The sequence below is a fragment of the Gobio gobio genome, assembly GCF_949357685.1.
Source record: "Gobio gobio genome assembly, chromosome: 13".
In the NCBI taxonomy this organism is placed as follows: domain Eukaryota; kingdom Metazoa; phylum Chordata; class Actinopteri; order Cypriniformes; family Gobionidae; genus Gobio; species Gobio gobio.
Window position 1 is genome coordinate 16,970,158 of NC_137106.1, and position 20,165 is coordinate 16,990,322.

General features: G+C 37.9%; 1 protein-coding gene across 7 annotated transcripts in view; it reads left to right on the top strand.

Moving 5' to 3' along the window:
* The window catches only part of nhsl1a (NHS-like 1a), a 60,583-nt gene that overhangs the window by 30,037 nt on the left and 10,381 nt on the right, over positions 1-20,165 (top strand). For 4 of the 7 annotated variants that reach the window (XM_079833119.1, XM_079833118.1, XM_079833124.1 and 1 more), the window contains exons 2-6: positions 11,562-11,714; positions 16,088-16,215; positions 16,769-16,843; positions 17,465-17,657; positions 18,723-18,854. In XM_079833119.1, the coding sequence (XP_079689245.1) occupies positions 11,562-11,714; positions 16,088-16,215; positions 16,769-16,843; positions 17,465-17,657; positions 18,723-18,854 (681 nt within the window). Of the gene's footprint in view, positions 1-7,276; positions 7,463-11,561; positions 11,715-16,087; positions 16,216-16,768; positions 16,844-17,464; positions 17,658-18,722; positions 18,855-20,165 lie in introns of those variants that run through there. The other 3 variants (XM_079833120.1, XM_079833121.1, XM_079833122.1) reach the window with 2 other exon arrangements.

Below are 20,165 nucleotides of genomic sequence, written 5' to 3' on the forward strand. Positions count from 1 at the left end.
ATCACCAAATTCACACACAGCTACCCAAGCAACCGTAACCAGGTCATGCAAGAGTCAGCCTCATGGGCTTTTAATGTGTGTAATAACCAGAGAAAGAGTTCCAGTCTACAGACTCAGATTCTCTTGCATATCTGTTTATTTTGTGTCCATGTAACGTCTGTTTTTCCATACAATCTTTTTAATGTTTTGATTGTATTGCCATGTGTACTTTGTAATGATCATGAATGTTAGTCGATAATATTGTGTATTTAGATGATAAATAGCCACTCACCCATAAATAAAGCAGAGGCTGTGTTACACTGCCTCAAGTAGCTTATTGCTTTCATAAAATGGTGGCAAGAGCTATATAAATGAACTGTATTAAGGGTGATAATCACTATAATCAATTCTTCCACCAAGTAAAGTAGTCCATTAGCCTAGCTGCATGGTGTTTATGAAATAATGTAACAATGTTTGGCCATGCAAAAATATCAGCTATTTTGAAGTTTAAAGGCAAAACTGTAAACTAAATGTAACAACCTTTTTAAGGAGAAAAGCACTTAAACAGTCAAATAAACTCCATTAGCACAATAATAGGTGCTTGCCAGGGCTGTTTCTATGTAGTTGCTAAGGTGTCCTCAGTGGTTTTCAGATCGTTGCTACACAGTTACTAGGGTGCACTGGGTGATTGAAAGGGCATTGTGACAGTTGCTAGGGTGTTCAGCTAAGTGGTTTCTTACTGGCTCGAGTACACAACACTTCATACACTACAAGTTTGTATGCTATTTTTGTCCCTACACTTTTCTTACTTAGTTGTTTTGTTTAGTTTTCCTTTACAAATATCTAAACATTCTTAAATCAAGATTACCTGAGAAGCAAACTGGCTTAAGATATGAAGATATCAAGAGATATATGTCTTGTTTTCTGAAAATCTATAAATAAGTGTATGCTTAAAACTATGGGCATCGGAAGCAGTCCTCCCCCAGAAAAAATGTACTGGAATAGATGCCATTTACATTGTGCAATAGCCCACCTTGTTTGCTTAAAAAAATTACGGAAGACACCAAATTAACTACAGCATCAATAGTGTAGGGGTAAGGCAAATGGTAGAAAGTTTTTATGCAACTCGACCCGAGGTTCCAATCCGCGTTTTGCTGAACTCATGCCATCTCATTCCCTTTACCCATCCCATATCAGAACGGAAAGGAATTTATTTTCAATAAAAATGAAGAAAATATTCGAAAAGTGGAAATAAAACGTCAAACTTGTGTTTAATAATAAAGTGTTTATCCATTGGGGTAGACATGCTGACGTGTTGAATTAGAGGGGGTAAAAGTGAGTGGCTCCAATATCACTGGTCTTAAAGGTGTCATAAACTGGCTTTTTTTTATTTTTTTATTATGCGCGTGCCCTTGAAGTCAAGAAAGTGATTTCACTATTTAAGATAGCCCGCCGGCAGGCCTGTCTTACGTTTTGGTACTTTGCGAGCCCTGGCCCATACATGTCCGAGTCTGATCCCGATTCGCAATGAACCAACAACACCACAAATAAAGGATTCTTCAGCCTTTGACAGCGTGCTAATGTTCAGTTAGACACGTACACATAATCAATAGATATCAAACGATCTGTAACAATGCAATACTATCACATATAAAAAACATTTTTACTCATATAAGTGGTTAATCTCATCCTGTCTGCAAATCCAGTCTCTTGTGGTCTTGTCTCAAATGACTCTCTTTACTCAAGGGTTAAATTAAGGAAAGTTCATCCATGCGTTCATAATATTGGAATCCGAATGAGGCTTATGCAGTATGTTTAGAAATTCGATGCGGTTTAGCTCAATGTAGGCCTGTGTCATGTTAGTGGCACAAGTCAGTGGGCGGGGCTACAGTATCAGGCGTTATTCTTCTTCTGTTGAGGTGGTGGGCGGGGCTACAGTCTCAGGCGTTGTTCTTCTTCTGGGTGAGGCGGTGCTTCACTACACTCAGACGTCATAGCCGGGCACATTCTGAGATCGATCGTTTGCTGGGCCTGGTGTCTATAAAAGCTTTTCTTTGACTAACAAGGAAGTTTTCAGCTCTGAAACTTACAGGATATACATTACCAAGACCTTTTATATATCAAAAGCTCAAGGGAAAGTTGATTTCTCAATCTCAACCCTTTAAAAAGTGTGTGGGTCTTGTCCAAGCGGCAATCTCCCGCAGTTTCTCTTAAACCAATACGGAAGTGACTTAAACTGCAATTCATTGACTGGCCGCTAGGGACAGGCTCCAGAAGGGAGCAGAATCTCATTGAGCTCCATGTTAAAATGCCCAACTTTACAGCAGAAAAAAACATATTTACAGCCTAGTACAAATTGGGGTTTTGGTCTATATAGCTAATTTTGCCCTTCATGACAACTGTGATAACTCATTAGTTTACATTATATAAAGCCTTAAAGTTCTGCCTAATTAAGGGCGTGGCCACTTTAAGTGACAGGTGGATTGTCGTTTGTCTGCTGTCTGTTAGTCATCGCGTCACCTCAGCACCAGCCATGTCCCGCCTCTTTACCCATTTTCTATTATCCGGGAGTGACGTGCAATGACGCGCTGCCAAGATGGCAACGGCCAGCTCATCCCTACTTTACGCTTCAAAACGGCTCTTCAGAATCCTATGGGTGACGACGTCACGGACACTGCGTCCATATTTTTTTACAGTCTATGGTCTTGTCCCACCTACATACAATGGTTCCATTGCCCATGCTAAACATTTTTTTTTTTAAATGCTATGGGGTCAGAAAACAAACTTAATTCAAAGGGTGTCAAAGCAAGGTTACTTTTCTGTCCCCACTCCCCATTGGCAGATTTGGTTTTTATCTTGCTCTAAGCCTAAACTCACTTAATCTAATCATCTAATAATTTTTTTCTATTATGACCATCCGTACCTCGTAACATGACACTAGATGACATCATGCAGTGATGGCTGATTCATAAAACATGTTAATACCAGTTTCATGAAGCATCAGCATTTTTTATGTGACATTTTTTTGTGATCAATGCTCACATACTCGCTTTATACTGGTAATTCTGTTCAATTGTCCTTCATGCTTGTTTTTACCAGCGATATGTGGGCAGAGGCTGTTAACCTGGTGACTGTAGACACTGGACTGAGTGGGTCCATTGTGTGGACGGTAGCATGCAGGACAAATGATAAGGGCTGTTGTGCAGGTGTGGGCAGCCCTCACGTGACTCGCTCAGTCACTGAAGTACCTCTCTTTCCTCTACTGTTGCTAGGGGGCTCATTTCTGAATTCGCTCTAATCAGCCATGTTTTTGCTCACTATGAAGGGAATGTAGTCAGTGTGATGGCTGCTCTGATTAAAGGTCATAGAACTGACTAACCTTTTCAACTACTATTATCTCTCTTATGAATACATGAATATGAGAGTGATTGCGGTGAATATTTATTTGCATTTGTTAAGGCTGTTTAATCCGGGAATAAACATCAAGATGGAAGATTCTGATTCAAGGTTTAATACTTATTGCTAATAATGAGCATCTTGCACTGCTGATCTGCAAAAGCATCATGCGGCTAATTGATTTTAAACAGGGATGCACCAATATGTACATTTTTGTCAAAGTGATAACAGATAATTACATATATTTTGAAGCATTTACCAGCTATATTGGACATAAATACAACTTTCACAGTGTTACAGGTACATAACGCCCTTGCACATTTCAACTAGATTTTGTGCCTTTTTACGTACAGCGCAAAACCTGTCTACAAACCCACTCCTCTTTAAAGTTCAAGCGCTTTAGTCCTTTTCCTTCCTGTCTTTTGTAGTATACTACGTTTTTCCGTCTGTCTGGCATTTTCACACAGCGACACACAATAGCTGAGATGTCTTTGCGGGAGCCCACACACTGCTGGAGTTTTGTTCAGATGTCTCATTATGGCCCTATTCATTTCTATTGTATCGGCACAAATGCAACGTTAAAATCCCAACTGGACTGTATCGGTACAGATCATTAAGAGTTGTTTTCTGTATGCAATATGCAATTTGCCATATGTTCTTTGGGTATGTGGTGAGTGAGAAAAAATATTGTATTATAGGGATATATTAGTTTAGCTGTTGTTGATCCCTTCAGGCTAGTGTTTAATGGGCATTTCTTTTGGCCCTCCAGCTGCTTCACATGGTGAGGTTTGTCTTCATTAGTTAATGTCTTGTCTGGGACATGGTAAGGAGAAGTGCTATAGTTTATGTGTGTGTATGAGTTTGTGTGTTTCAGGACTGGCAGTGCTGGAAACCACTAAACACAATAGGATCAGACAGGCAGAAAGTGTTTAGCATTTTAGGGGGCTGTTCCCCAATCTCATTATGAGTGTGCCCTTTAGCTGAGCCAGGGTGAGCCAATGGAATACTCAAAATTTACCATGAAAATGAAAAGCAAAAAGCTCTTGAATCAGTATTTACAATGAGTGTAGAGTACCGAGAATTACAAAAAATATATATCTTAAATATCAGAACCAAATGATGGTTCAGTTAACGCTTCTCTCAGGCACATTCTTCTTAATGCAGATGGAAAACCGTATTAAAATACTCTGACACTAGTACTGTATCTACATTGTGTTACATTTTGCATTATCAGAATAGTTTGATTCCTGAATCAATAAATCTTAACTGATGGCCAGTTCTTTTTTGTGAATCAAACATGTAATATTGTATTTAAGACTTAATTGTAGTTTAGTTGCTCATATGACAACATGTAGTTAAAGATTCCCGTTTGTTTTTTTATTATTATTTTGTACTGTTTAATATGCAGTTAAGATCAATTATTGGATTACCTATATGCTGTCCCTACTGTGAAAAATTGTCTGTATAAATCGGAATGAAATGAAAATTCATTTCTAAATGCAAGATATAGATCTTAATTGACAATTAGTGTGCTTCTTTTTTTTTAACTTAATTTTTAATTAAAATGTCATGATCTTCCAGAGAAACGACAGACTTCTCTGTGATGTATAGTATACCGATTTTTCCAATCACTTAGCGCACTTAAATCCACCCCTTTCTTACAATCCACTGCGAGCTCGCATTCAGTTGTTCTGCACCCATTCAATCAAGTACCGATGGACAGGACCAAGTCCAGCCCAGCATTTTTTCTCCCAGATAATCTGTTTAAAGGTGCAGTGTGTGATTTTAGCGGCATCTAGTGGTGAGGTTTTGAATTTTCAGCTTTCAGCAGGATACCACAGCACACCTTCAGGGGTCTAGTGGAGTCCAGGCCTCGAAGGGTCAGGGCTGTTTTGGCAGTAAAAGGGGGACCAACACAATATTAATAATAGGTCAAAATGTTATGCCTGATCGGTGTATGTCATAATACAGAAAAAATCACTACTTCTGTTTCATTGCAAATATAAACACACCATTTGCAAGAATTGTTTTAACTTTATTAAAATCATCTCAATAGTTGATAATGGAATTGCATTTTTATTTTTTATAAATATTTCTTTTTCAAAAGTATTTTAAGAACCATTCACGGAAATGTTACAGAACTAGCAATTGTTGAGAGAAAAATGTTATTACAATGCTGCAGATGAAAAAAAAAAAATTGCTGCTATTTTAAAATACATTTTGCACAATATTTACTCGACAATTCCCCTGAAATTAAAAATGGTTTATTATCTATTGACAAGACTTTAGACTTGAATGTCACATTAGACGAAACTATCAAAACTGTTTATTAGCTTAGTGGGCAATTGAAATGTTTACCACTGCTGTAAAATCCTTCTTATAAACTGTTACAGCATGCTTCAGATTGTTATACTCAATTCTTATCCATAAAGTGCATAAAAAACAGGGACAGACATTTGCTGTGCTACTGAGTGGTCGTCACGCTCTATATGATGGTCAGCAAGTTGGATCAGTATCAATGCATCATGGCCATCTGTGTCTCATCTTAGTGTGCTATGGTGAACAGAGGGCTCTAATTTACAGCATCACTGATTGGCACACCAGGATTGGTAAATATGAGCTTAAAATATCCTTTGCTCAAAAAACCAAAACTTGAAGGTGGTCTGAATACTACTTCTCTGTCCCAATGGTTGATGACAATTTCATAGACCATAGGCGCCGATTCCGTGGGGGCTCGGGGGCTCAAGAACCCACGGAAATCGTTGAGCACCCATGGAAAAAAAACAGAGATATTCTCTGTTAATGTTAACCAATCAAAACATCTATTGAATTTCAGGAACCTCTCTGATTGGTGGACCTCGCTGGTCGTAATATCTGCCTTATATGAGTGCGGGCCTTTTTAAAGCAGTGGTGGGCGTGGTTATCAAACCGTTATCTTAAGGTCAATTAGTCTTTCATAAACTGTTCACTTGTAAATAATATTGTAAGTGAACACGCTTAGTGTGCCTAATATGTTTCTTATAGCCCATAGAAGCTGTAAATATGAATCTATAGCTGCGTTTTAGTAACTTAAGATCTGGAGCAATGAGAATTATTAGTTGGATTTAAAAAATTTGAGAAAGGTTAGCATGTTTTAAGTTATTTGCTCGTGTAGAGCTACAATTAAAAATGAAAAGAGTGGGCACCTACAGGCAAAAACAAAAATCGGCACTTATGTCATAGACATACAGTGATATCGAAAACTCATAGCTGTGAGCCATGTGAACTGAATTTAAATGTAGTTCTGACCAACCTCACGTGTGAAAATGCTGAGTGGTCAGTCACAGTTTATTAGAAAGAAGAAAAAAAAGGATAGGGCGAGGGAGAAAGAAATTACACTTGCTTCGACACTAATGAAATACTGCAGCAGTGAGCCACTAAATAGGAGCTGGGTGGGTGACCACCACCTTAATCTCTGCTGAATACTCTAGGATCCTTTTCAAACTCGTCCTGGGCCCCCCAGCTCAAAAAAGGACAGAGCAAAAGGAGGAGAGGCAGGGGCTGCAGTGGTGTAAAGAAACACAATAGGCTGATTGTCAGTGATCCATAGAGTATGGCACGGATCCAAGTTGGTTATACCTCCACAGCAAGGCAAGGTGAGAGAGCCTTAAACCTATGCAATGCGACAGAGAGACATGCACTATAGCTAGAGACACAAGGAGGGGAGGAGAGACGCACTATTGATAGGCTGACGAAGAGAGAGAGAGAGAGAGAGAGAGAGAGAGAGAGAGAGAGAGAGAGAATGACTCAAACAGCAACTGAAAATCCTCTGGGGTGGGCAAATGTGAGAGAGTGAAAGAAAGAGAGAGAGAGATAGAAGAGGAGGGGGAGTGTTGCATGCTGTGCCAGTCAGCGTAAAATGAGTAAAGAGAGAGTGTCGTATGGGTAGTGCCGTTTTCCCCCCTTTCTCTTCTTCTTCTAACTCACTCGCTTCAATGGTGGACTAATACATCCTTATGCAGGCATCTCTCAGGGGATCGATCACCCGTCACAATGGTGTTCATCGGGACTACTCTTAAATCTGTCATTAAGTACTTCAAAAAGAAGGGTAAGCTCCTCAAATCATGTACTGTGCTGTTTTGGGTTTCTCTTATCACTCGTGCAGCTCAAGGTCAAGTAGACTCAAGTAGTTTTGGGCTGTGGGGTTATTCATCAGTGCTGCTGTGGTTGCATGCATCTGATTCAGAGCGCTGTGCTACATTTGTTTGCGAGTTTCTTTTTATAGTGGGGCATCTGTCTCTTTATAGTGACCTTGTTCTGCAACTTTGAATGATTTTTAGTGGTGATCTAAAGCTCTGTTGCCCTTTTGTTCATATATACACACATATATATATATATATATATATATATATATATATATATATATATATATATATATATATATATATATATATATATATATATATATATATATATATATATATATATATATATATATATATATATATATATATATATATATTCTACCTTTAGTGTTCACCAAATGATGCAGATGATTATAATTACATTTAGAGATATATTTCAATTAAATTGTATATGATTATATCCATACTAAAATCATATATGGACTATGAATTTTATGAATGATTCATGAATTATGGTTCTTGGTTATGAACTTGAACAATGACACGTTTCTTTTAGAGCTGCTTTATAGCAGAATTGAATTCTGTTTGCATCATTGAATCATTTTCCTGTTATCACTGTAAAGCTGTTTTGAAACTATTTATATTGTATTAAGCGCCATATAAATAAAGGTGACTTGACTTAAATTATTATTATGAATTATATTATAGAATATATTATATTGCTATAAAAACTGTACAATTGATTTTAGGTAACACTAATATTGTACTTATTTACACATTTGAATTAGCCTTATTTTCCAATAGAGACGACTTTTTTGGTGGACTAGTGAAATCTACCTCCATGTATTTTGAGCTCATGACCTAATACTCCCGCATGACCTCTTGCACTTGAGCAAAACTATGATTGTGAATAATCTATAAATCACTGGCATACTTTTTGTATGGAAAGGAATGCATTGATAAGGCTGACCTGTTTAATCTTACCCGGTGGAACTTGGCATAATTGATCGTTTAATCTGGGTTGTCAAGGCACCAGCCAGAGACAAGCATGTCTCCAGTGTCTTTAGACGCAGTGGTGCAGAAGTGTTTGATTGGCCCGGCCCCTCGTACAGATTTTCATGTGTTCTCTCAGAAGGAGCCTAAGAATCCGCACATGACTGCAGCTCCCAAATCTATCTCATGTGCCCAGCGGCTGGTTTTATTTTGTCTCAATTGTATCTCCTGCTGACATCTGAGTTGATTAGAGTTAAAACTAATTTTACATTTCTGGCTAATAAGATAAGCCAATAATTATTTTATTGTTATGGCCAATATTAAAATTCTGAACTATTTTGTGTAAAAAATATAAATAAAGGTAAAATACACCAAATATAAAAAAGTGAACTACAAGTGAGTGTATCATTATATTTGAAAGTATGAAGGTGGATTTTCATTTTGAAATTTACAAAATTATTATTAATAAAAAATGTATATTAATACAATTCATACAAATTTACACTGAACAAAATTATAAATGCAAAACTTTTGTTTTTGCCCCCGTCATGAGCTGAACTCAAAGATCTAAGACGTTTTCTATGTACACAAAAGGCCTATTTCCCTCAAATATTGTTCACAAATCTGTCTAAATCTGTGTTAGTGAGCACTTCTCCTTTGCCGAGATAAGATTCAAGATTCAAGATTCAAGAGTTTTATTTGTCACATACACAGTTATATACACAATATACAACTGGCAGTGAAATGTAAACAGGTCCGCTCCATGGACAGTGCAAATAACAGTTACAAGAAATTAAATAGAAATAGAATAAAGTTAGAATAAAAAGTATTAACATAAGTAGAATTATAAATAAATCAAGTAAAAGATAAAAATAGGAAATAAGATAAAAAAAAAAATATTAAAAAAAAAAAATATATAAAAAATATGTGGATGATAAGTGAGATAAACTGTAGACTTAAAAATAAGTGGTTAACATAAAATATATAATATGTATATATAAAGAAGTATAATGTGCAAGGTTTATTACAGGTTGTTACGCAGTAACAATAGGGACGTAAAGTAAAGTGCAGTGCAATTGCAGTATGTGGATGTTAATGTTGAAAGACCGTATGTTTATGCGTGTGCGGGGGTGAAGTGAGTCACGTGACTGAGTTCAGGAGTCTGATGGCCTGGGGGAAGAAACTCCTCCTGAGTCTTTCAGTCTTTGCCATCAGGCTACGGAAGCGCTTACCAGATGGCAGCAGGGTGAAGTGAGAGTTTGCAGGGTGATTAATGTCTCTGATGATTTTAGTAGCTCTACCTCTGCAGCGTTTGGTGAAGATGTCCTGCAGAGACGGGAGAGCTGAGCCTGAGATGCGCTCGGATAAGCGCACCACTCTTTGCAGGGCTTTGCAGTCGTGACTGGTGCTGTTCCCGTACCACGCTGTGATGCACTGAGTCAGGACACTTTCTATCGCCCCTCGATAGAAAGTTTTCAGGATGGCTGGTGAAACCCTGGTGATAATCCATCCACCTCACAGGTGTGGCATATCAAGATGCTGATTAGACAGCATGATTATTGCACAGGTGTGCCTTAGGCCGGCCACAATAAAAGGCCACTCTAAAATGTACAGTTTTATCACACAGCACAATGCCACAGATGTCACAAGTTTTGAGGGAGCGTGCAATTGGAATGTCCACCAGAGCTGTTGCCCGTGAATTGAATGTTCATTGCTCTACCATAAGCCGTCTCCAAAGGCGTTTCAGAGAATTTGGCAGTACATCCAACCAGCCTCACAACCGCAGACCACGTGTAACCACACCAGCCCAGGACTTCCACATCCAGCATATTAACCTCTGACGAGCATGCAGTCTTAGATCTTTGATCATGCGTTTATCATTTTGTTTAGTGTAGTATTTTTAAAGATTAACTGTAAGTTACCTATATATGCACCCCTAAATAGTTCTAAAAGATAATGTTATTTTGGATTATGCTGTGGAAGAGACACATGTATTCCTGGTCACATATGTTGTGTCCCCAACAGGCCTCTTAACTATATCTTAAATGTCCTGTTCTTCGTGATCCCATTTTTCAAACTTTAGTTAGTGTGTAATGTTGCTGTTAGAGCATATATAATACCTGTAAAATTATAAAGCTCAAAGTTCAATGCCAAGCGAGATATTTTATTTAACAGAAGTTCCCTTTCAAAGCCTACAGCGAACGGCCGGTTGGGACTACATCCTGGTACATCCTGCTTTAATTACGTCAGTAGAGCAGTTTGTCGACTAACCTCCGCCCACAAGAGTACGTGAAAAAGGGGGCGTGGTCTTGTTGCTCCCGCGTGGATAAGAGGAAGTGTTGCGTTCGGTTGCGTTTGTATAGTTTGATTGTCGCCATGTCGTCGAGATGCTGTTATTTTCATCCCGGAGTCAAGTCACCTTTGTTTGGCTTTCCCAGAGACGCTGTACTTAGAGATCATTGAGCGCATGCATCCCCGTTATGGTGAGAGGCGTGACCTTTCCGGTAACGTGCACTCTGCGTGCGCTAAGCTGCTGTCGAATCACAACACGGGAACCGCTGGCACAATCAGAACTCGTTACGTGTTTCTGAAGGAGGGACTTCATAGAACAGGGAAATCTTTCAAGCCGTTTTGAGGACAGTGAAAAAAGCAGTATACAGATAAGTAAATTGTGTGAAAAATACTGTTTTTTTACACGCGAAACATGAACACATGTTATATTGCACACTGTAAACACAATCAAAGCTTAAAAAAAAACACGAAAAACGGGACCTTTAACCAGCTTTTTCATGGTCAACTAGTGTAGCTTCAACAAAAGACCTTGCTGGCCATGGTCTGTCAGTTAAACCTGCACTAACCAGCATAAACCTGGACGGAGGTTCATTCCGGTCAAAGCTGGTCTTTCCAGCAGGGTAGAGCAACAAAAACGCCTACATTTATTGTCTGCCATCAGTTATTTAGGAGAAATGTATAATCCTAAATAGGATTATTGCACTTTTACACAAACCACTGACCTTCTTCCTTGAAGCATTTCAAATTTGAATGTGTCCTTGTTTCTTTTTCTTATAGCGGTGTCCAGTCTTGATGAGGAGAGCAAGTGGTCTGTGCACTACACAGCCCCCTGGCACCAACAGGAGAATGTCTTCCTGCCAGGGTCAAGACCAGCCTGCGTCGAGGACCTTCACCACCAGGCCAAAGTCAACCTGAAAACAGTCCTCAGAGGTCAGAGACAAAAGCTACAGTACTTTTCTTTCTTTTTTTAAAATATAAAATTATTATAATATTCTCAACAGTACAACATATGATTAGTAGCTTGATTAGAAACCCCATATAAGATTTAGCATAATTGCTCCATATAATCAGAAATTGGAACAATTAGATATTCTGCCCTTCAGAAGAATATCTGATTTCTGTTACAGGCCATTGCTTATAATGAAGATAACATTACCACTGCGAAGAAGTTCTCTTATGTGTCCATGACTAATTTTAAAGTCGGCATGAAACGGAAGTTGCCATAGTCTTTTCTTCTCTATTGTGACATATACCGTATAAGTAAAACGGCTTCTGGAATGAGTAAAATGTAGGGCGGGATTAGATTTCTTCCTTCGGGAATTGATTGGATCGAAGGATGGATTGTGAATTAGGTTTCATGTTGTTTCTGAATCTTCCTGGTTTTATCTTTTGGTTTTTGGCTTATATTACTTCGTATCAATAAACTCCCCACAGGGATTTCCCTGAACCAACTCCTGTAGAGCCTAATGGCATATGTCCTCATCATTTGACCTTCTTCTGCACTTTGGTATATTATCCTATACCAGAGAACATCATCACTTCCTTTTGTATCTGGAAACCAGATACATTTTACTTTCATTATTCCTCTTAAATTCCTTCATTTGACCTTGTTGTTGCCTAAATAACTAGTTCTCCGAGGTGTTCTGGAATGCTAATGTACCGGTGTGTGTTTGTGAGCTGTCTTGGCCCCAGCGGGGGCAGCAGGTGGCACACCAAATGTCCGTTCTCCCTCCTTTCCCAGCGAGTTTTAGCAGGGTCATAGCTGTTGCCTGTCTATTTATTATAGATGTGAATTATTTATACATATATCTAATTTACATTCATTGACCACCAACATCACAGCTTTTAAATGATTTTCCTCTAACAATCTGAATCACAATGTGACAATTAAGAGTCGACTCAGCTGCTACAGCTGTACAATAATCTTTTGTACCAACATTATAGGTTTTGGAAATGCAAAAATCAGTTACTGTCATCCACTGATACCTTCACCCTCATGTCACTACAAACCTGTATAATTCACAAAATTAGATATTTTGCTAATTGTCCATGGTGCTCTTTCTCCCATAGAACAGACGAAAGTTAGTCATACAAGTTGGAACAACAGAATTTTCCTTTTTTGCTGATCTACTGGTTTAACGCCTTCTTAGATGGTAGACGAAGCTGCTTATAGAAACGTAAGAAATATGAATTAACTCTGTGTCTATCCTTCACTTTGAGCTACTAACATGTTAACCTGCACTAGCCTCTGCTAACTAATTACAACTCAAAAATGCGCAAATAATTATAGTTGTTGACTCCAAGGGAGTTTTGTTTGTTTCTATTGAGCCTGATTTCTCAAAATGGTGTGTGTGTGTGCTTATCTTGGGTTCCATGACAACAGTGTTGTTAAAATAAGCATGAGCGCCGGAGCACGCTCAGAGTAACGGCCGAGCTCTGTATTTTGACTGAATAATACGGTTTCTTTCTCGCGAAACCTTATAGTGTGCCTCCTGATCACTTTCCATATATGGCGCACGTCTCACTGTATCATGGCGTGATACTTTTGTATAATTTTTGTAATGTTTTAGCCTGGTCGCTATTCACTGCCATTATATGGAGGAGCGCGTGCAGGACTATTTTTAACATTTCTGCTTTTGAGGTCCGAAAAAGATAGAAGGACATAGGGCATTAGAACAACAGTAGGGGGAGTAAAAGATGGCTTTATTTTTATTTCAGGGTTAACTATCCATTTAAGAATGCAGGCCAAGCTGTTCCTACTTGCATTATATGTTGTTTGTAATCTTGCTGACATACAGCTTTGTGTTACTGAACTGTATAATCTCCTGGTCAGCGCCACATATAAATTATATATATACATTTTTATGTTTCACATAGACATTTACAGCATGTAGTAACTGAAATTTGTTTGCCAGAGAGAGAGAGAGAGAGAAAGAGAGAATGGCTCATAGTGTTTCTCAGCAGGCACTCATTATGAAGGTGCCAGAGGAGGTGATCAGCTGAAATAAATGGATATGTCAGTGGCATTAGGTGGAGGTAGAGACCCCCTGCTCTCAGGCCATTCATAACCCGACAGTCAGATGTGACATATTTAGGCTAAACTCTCAGCCCTACAGAAGAAAACTGATACTACTATTTTTTTTGGTTGAAGATCTATCTATCTATCTATCTATCTATCTATCTATCTATCTATCTATCTATCTATCTATCTATCTATCTATCTATCTATCTATCTATCTATCTATCTATCTATCTATCTATCTATCTATCTGTCTGTCTGTCTGTCTGTCTGTCTGTCATTGCCCTTTCTCTGCACTGAGGGCAAAAGGACACTGTGGCTCTGCAGTGGTTCAGTAATACGCTGAGTGTGATAAAAGAGTCAACAGACTTTATGTGAAACTAAAATGTCTTCTTAGCAGTGTGCTTATCGGGATGCTATGCCGAGTAAAAGTACATTGATCAATCCCCTTTGCTGTAAAAAAAAATATTTATTTAAATTATGTTGATGAGTAGTTAGCTGCTTCTTCTTTCCAATTGAAGAACATATGTACTGCAGTTATTTTTTTCTGAATAAATGTTTTTTACTATTACTTTGTATTGCTTCATTTCCGACAAGGTGATTTTGTTTTAAAGGTGCTGTATGTAAGTTTTTGACTGCATAAAAATACCGTAATGTGTTTGCAGATATTTAGGAAACATAGTAAGTTCACATACTCGTTTCTCTGAAAAATAGACAGTTATTTTACTTTGAAATGTGCGTTCCATGTCGGAACGTTTTTGTTTTGGTCTGTGCGATATCGCATGTTGCCAGTTTATCCAATAGTATTTCGACACCCCAGGTTGCCAGTTGGCGGAAACACTGCGTATTGTAGCAGCAATGGAAGCCAGCGAACAAACTGGGTCAGAGATCGCAGATTCTACCTGACCTAAAAAGCCTCGGCATCCATCTAAAAAAGCACATTAAAACGTGGATTAATCAACTTAGTGTGTGAGTCTCCTCGTTTTCCAGTGTCAATTGCATTCGTTCTTGTTGCGTGTCCTCAAACTGGTGTGAGCAGAGGAGGAGGGGGCGGGGCAAAAAATATTTTGAATTTGGACTGCAGTACCCATTTCCACCACTAGCTGCCATTCTTACATACAGCACTTTTAATGCTGCGTTCACACCAAACGCGAATAGAGCATCAGGAGCGAGTGATTTCAATGTTAAGTCAATGGAAAGGCGCGTTGACGCACATCTGGAGGTCCTGCGGCGCGATAGGCGCGTTTCGCGTTTGACGTCAATTTGACACAAATTGAGCGCCTTGCGCGATACGCGCGTTATGCGTGAGTGGTGCTTTTTGTGCATTCACGCGTTTGAAGCGAATTCGCGTCTGACGCCCGAGTTTAAAAATCTGAACTTTGGTGTCAATTCGCGCCGCGATAACCAATCAGGAGCCTGCTCGCTGCAGTCACGTGGTAAAGTGACCTGATGAGAAACCCTGCATAATTTAAAAATACTACTGTGTCAAAAAATGTAGTTTTAAGACTTTTTCAAGTGGGAATGTAGTTGTTTAAAGCTCAAATCTGTGGTTTATTTATAAAGAGAGCGCCTATTTAAAAAAATAATCTTGTGTTTTTGGAGTTGTGAGATCCAGGCGATCACCGGGCACTCAGCGCTCATTAACCCCGGCGAGAGCAGCCTTTCCTCTGCCAGTCCTTCTGACGTTTGCCACTGGCTCTGATGTCCTGTAGTGGTTTGTCTTGTGTGGATCTAACGGCCGATCTTTGGTGTCATGAATCTACAATTTGTTGTCTGCCAAATCGTTTTGACTGAGTGCAAAGAGAAGTTTCATAACTTGATTTTTTAAGGATATTTAAATACACATGCAGTGAAGATAATGTAGGCGTTGCCTGGACCACATCTGTGTGGCTATTAATGTTTAATATATATTTTTAATGTAATTGAAAAGAGGCAGAGTGGTGTTTTTTGACATATTTCTCCTGGAGCGCCTTGAACGCGCGTCTATTTTGCTTCAAACGCTCAATTTATACGTGCGTCCAATTCACTGTGGACTCGCAAATGGATTCAAAATGTTCAAGCGTCCAACTAGACGCGGTAGACACGGTGTGAACGCAGCATTAGGAAATAAATATTTGATTTTATAGCCTCTTTGATTAATAAAATATTTGTTTAAGCAGCATGTGCACAACCATGTAGTATGAATTGATGTGTAAATGCTATAGGCCTGTGATCTGCATTAAATTATCTTACTCATTACCACAACAAATTGTTCATGATTGGATGGTTATGCTTGCCTCTCCAGAGTGCGACAAGCTCAGGAAAGATGGCTTCCGCAGCTCCCAGTACTACTCCCAAAGCCCTGCCTTCTCTGCAACCAGCCTTTGTGAAAGTGTGCACCTGGATGAAGAGAAGGCAGAGAAAAAAAAGAAGGTAAGCCTGACCTTAACACAGATTTTGGCCACTGTCCTTACCTTTGCATTCACATGTATGCTGTTACTAGAGAAAAACAACAAATTTTGAAATATTGCAATATGTAACATGCAGTATGTAAAGCACTTTATAATCGAATTCACCGTGTTGGTGGAAATAGCTTTTAATTATGTAGGTTAAGTACATTCAGGCTTCACATTTCAAATCTGAAATTGAGTGGACTGACATGAACAAAAACAAGAGCTCTAGTTAATTTCAAATAATGTATTTGTTTAGTTGTTATATTGTATAATGAGAGCTAAATATGCTCATATGAAACAGACAAAGGCCTGGTTTTCTCCTAAATACTTAACTGAACACATGATTTGGGTGTCTTGTTGTGCACTGCCCCCTAGTGGCTGTACGCATGCTAGCATTGTAGTCCAGTATCCACTACAATCAATGATCTATCTAACTAGAAAGTTTTTGTTCCACATTCTGTAATACTAAAGAAAAGTATTGTCTTACTTCACTTTTGTTCCTTTATTTTCAAATGTTCTTTCCTCTCATCAAGCGGTTTAAAGTCCTAGACTGTCTATCTCAGTCTTGCCTCTCTCTCTGCTGTCATTTGAGATCTTGGAAAAGAAAGGTACCGCTCTCACTGCAGTTGCTAGTCAGTGGTAGCACTGTGCTGTGTGAAGGTTGGCTTCAGATCCTAACAAGTCCTCATAGCGTCTTCATACACAACCTACTAGTGCTAGTCACCCGCAGTGAGCGTGTTTCCCCTTCAGGCAATGAGTATGGTAGACTACACAAATTAGACATAATTAATAGATAATTAGATTGTGTATTTCCCTCAAGCAATCTTGCAAATTTATAATAACAGTTTAGGCAAAGCAGAACAAAAGAATGTCTAATTTGTCCTTTTGGCAAAAAACAAACAAAAACAAAAAAATTACAAGACACATTATGGTTGAAAACACTGAGTGTAACACTGATCTCAAATTAACATGAATAATTTAGAGAGCAGCTCTCCTCCATTCAGGGCTCCCCTGGGCTTATTGCTCAGAGAAATATTTCAGTCACCCGACGTTCCTGGAGGGAAATGCACTCCAAGAGTTTTTTTTACTATGCTCTTTTTGGAAAGCACTTAATTGAATTAACAGTAGAAATGACCAAGTATCAGACAATACCTGTCACTGGGCATTGGCTAGGCTATCGTTCACATAATTCTGACATCACTAAATCGGTCTGTTTGTGTTGTGTTCAGGCTTCAGAGTCATCTAATGAAGAGGAGAAACTTGTGTATTCAATGCCGCCTCAGACCCCTTTGCTGGATTACGGCTCGGACATGGACATCCATAGAAGCTGGACCAACTGTCTACCTTTGCCTACTCCTGAGGAGAAAATGAGACTACAGGCTCAGACGGTGGCCACTGATATCATTCCCATCAACATTACAGGTACCTCCATTTTTAAATTATGAAATATCACTTAAGTAATAATTGATAAGTTTTTAGAGCAGTAGCTTTAACTGCTCTGTTGATAATCACATATTCACGTAATACTTATTTTATGAGAGGAATTTATGACAGTTTTAAGATTAGGAGAGCAGGTTCCTCTAATTATTTCAGTTCTTCTCAGCTGCAATTAGGAATACATCCATATTAAAACTCTGGCCAATATCAATAAGCTGTATTTTCTCGCTATTAAGTCACTATTATCAAAGTTTATTCGCTATAATTTAGAATATGGTAATACAATATGAAAATAACTCAAGAGTTAAACTAGGTCAGAACAAATTCATCTTGATAATGTCAGATAACTTTGATAGAATGGTGTGTAATGGATTACAATCAACCAATCAGCCGTCAGCTGTTAAATTTAAGTACACAATTAGATAATAATACCAATTTAGGTCAACCAATTACCAAGCAATGCTTCATTTGGTTCAGTCTGTGGTGTAAAAGGTCTCATTAGCAATTAAAGAAAAAACACTTAAGCAAAACATGGTCAGATCAAAGTGTCTGAATAATTTTGGTTCCAAATTTTTATCAATTTTACTGGTAGTCCACTGTATGAAGAATTTTTGGGAATAATATGTTACAGTTTATTTTGCTATCCTCACTTACATAAATGAACTAGTGTCCTGCACCCACTAGTAAAACATCTATATCTATAATTGTCTGAATAATTTTTGGTTTGACTGTATTTGTCAAAAATAATTTAAAATAAAAATCATAATTTAAATGTTTAAAGATTAAATTGAAGTAAGTGTTAGATGACGGCAAAGGTAATCTTAAAATGAGGAAAAATGAGCATGCACAATTAAATACACAATATTGACCAATTTATACCAAAAACGGACAAATATTTATAAATAAAATAAATAGTATCTGTCATAAAAAATTTATTTGTAGATATATCATGCATTTTTTTTACATTAGTATTGTGCAGCCCTAACTACAATATAGTGCTGTGGACTCTGCATTAATGAACACTGGTTTTCTATGTTCTTACATCTTTAGGTGAGAACTTTGACCGCCAGGCCAGTTTCCGTCGCTCCGTAGCAAACACTGATACCATAATACGAAGACCCAAGAGGGTGCAAAGAAGGAAGACAATAACAGGAGTTCCTGACAACATCCAGACTGAATTAGGTAAGATTCCTGTTAATTTTTCTGTTGGAAACTCAGAAGCGAAAGACCAGGAGATTTGGATATATCTTCAGCAGGATTCTTTATTGAGAACACGTGCTGTCGGTAGCTGCTGTCCATTAAGTGTGACCAAAATAGTATACACTGTAATGTATCTACATTTTAGGGGGAGGTATATACACAGTAGAGGCGGAGACAATCTAAACAAAGCAATGACCGGTCACCAGTCCTAATCCAATCAGTATAACAGTGTCATTCAAATGCGTAGATGCTAATCCAATCAACCTAACGATTCAAAAATGGGACAGGGGCTCCAAAAGCCATTTAAGACAAAAGGTGAGGATCTCAGTAATCTGGCTAATTTGACTTACAATAAAAAGAACAGGAACTGGCAGAAATACTTTGCTGGAAATTTTGCAAAACAGAATAATTCATCTGATGTCATCATCTTTACCTTAAATGCTAAATACAATGTACTTCCCTTAGTTTTAAACAGATTCTTAAATTTGTAATCCCACAGTTGCATTTGCATATATAATTGATATGCAAATGCTTCTCAACCAAATGAAAGGTGCATTCAGTAGTTTTTCCCACGTTATATGTTTTTCACATGAAGGAATGAATAGTACTTTTAAATAATGTTTAAAAACAATGTCCTTAAATTAGTCCAATCATATTACTAGCCTAATAAGAGTGGTTTTATTTTAGATTGAATGATTAACCTCATAGGGGCCGACATGACCACTATGTTTGACATTTTTGTGGTCAAAATGCATTCATCTAACTAATGCTGATTGTTAGTAGAGCATTTGTGCAATGACATTGGTAAATAAAAAAGGTTTGCTTTTTAAGTGCAATGACGTATTTATGTCACTAGATGCCAGTATAGTCAAAGATGACTCATGTTAGCGCAACACTAAAATAAAATTACTGAATACATTAGGTTAAAGTAAATGTTGGAGCCTGAAGTTCTATGGATTTATATGGTTTATAGATTTTCTTACCTGAATTATTATTATTATTATTATTTAAATACTACTATATACAGTATATTTGTTTACTGTATTTTAATCCTTTTTTATATGTGTATATATATACAGCTCTGGAAAAAATTAAGAGACCACTCCAAGTTCAGAAATCAATGTTAAGTGGTCTCTTAATTTTTTCCAGAGCTGTATTTATATATATTAGGGATGCAACAATACAATACAATTAGTCCACGGTTCAATACATACCTCGGTTTTTTAACCACGGTTTTCGGGTTCGGTTCTGATGGTTTGTCACATTTAGTGTTTTTTGTTATTCTATTCTTAG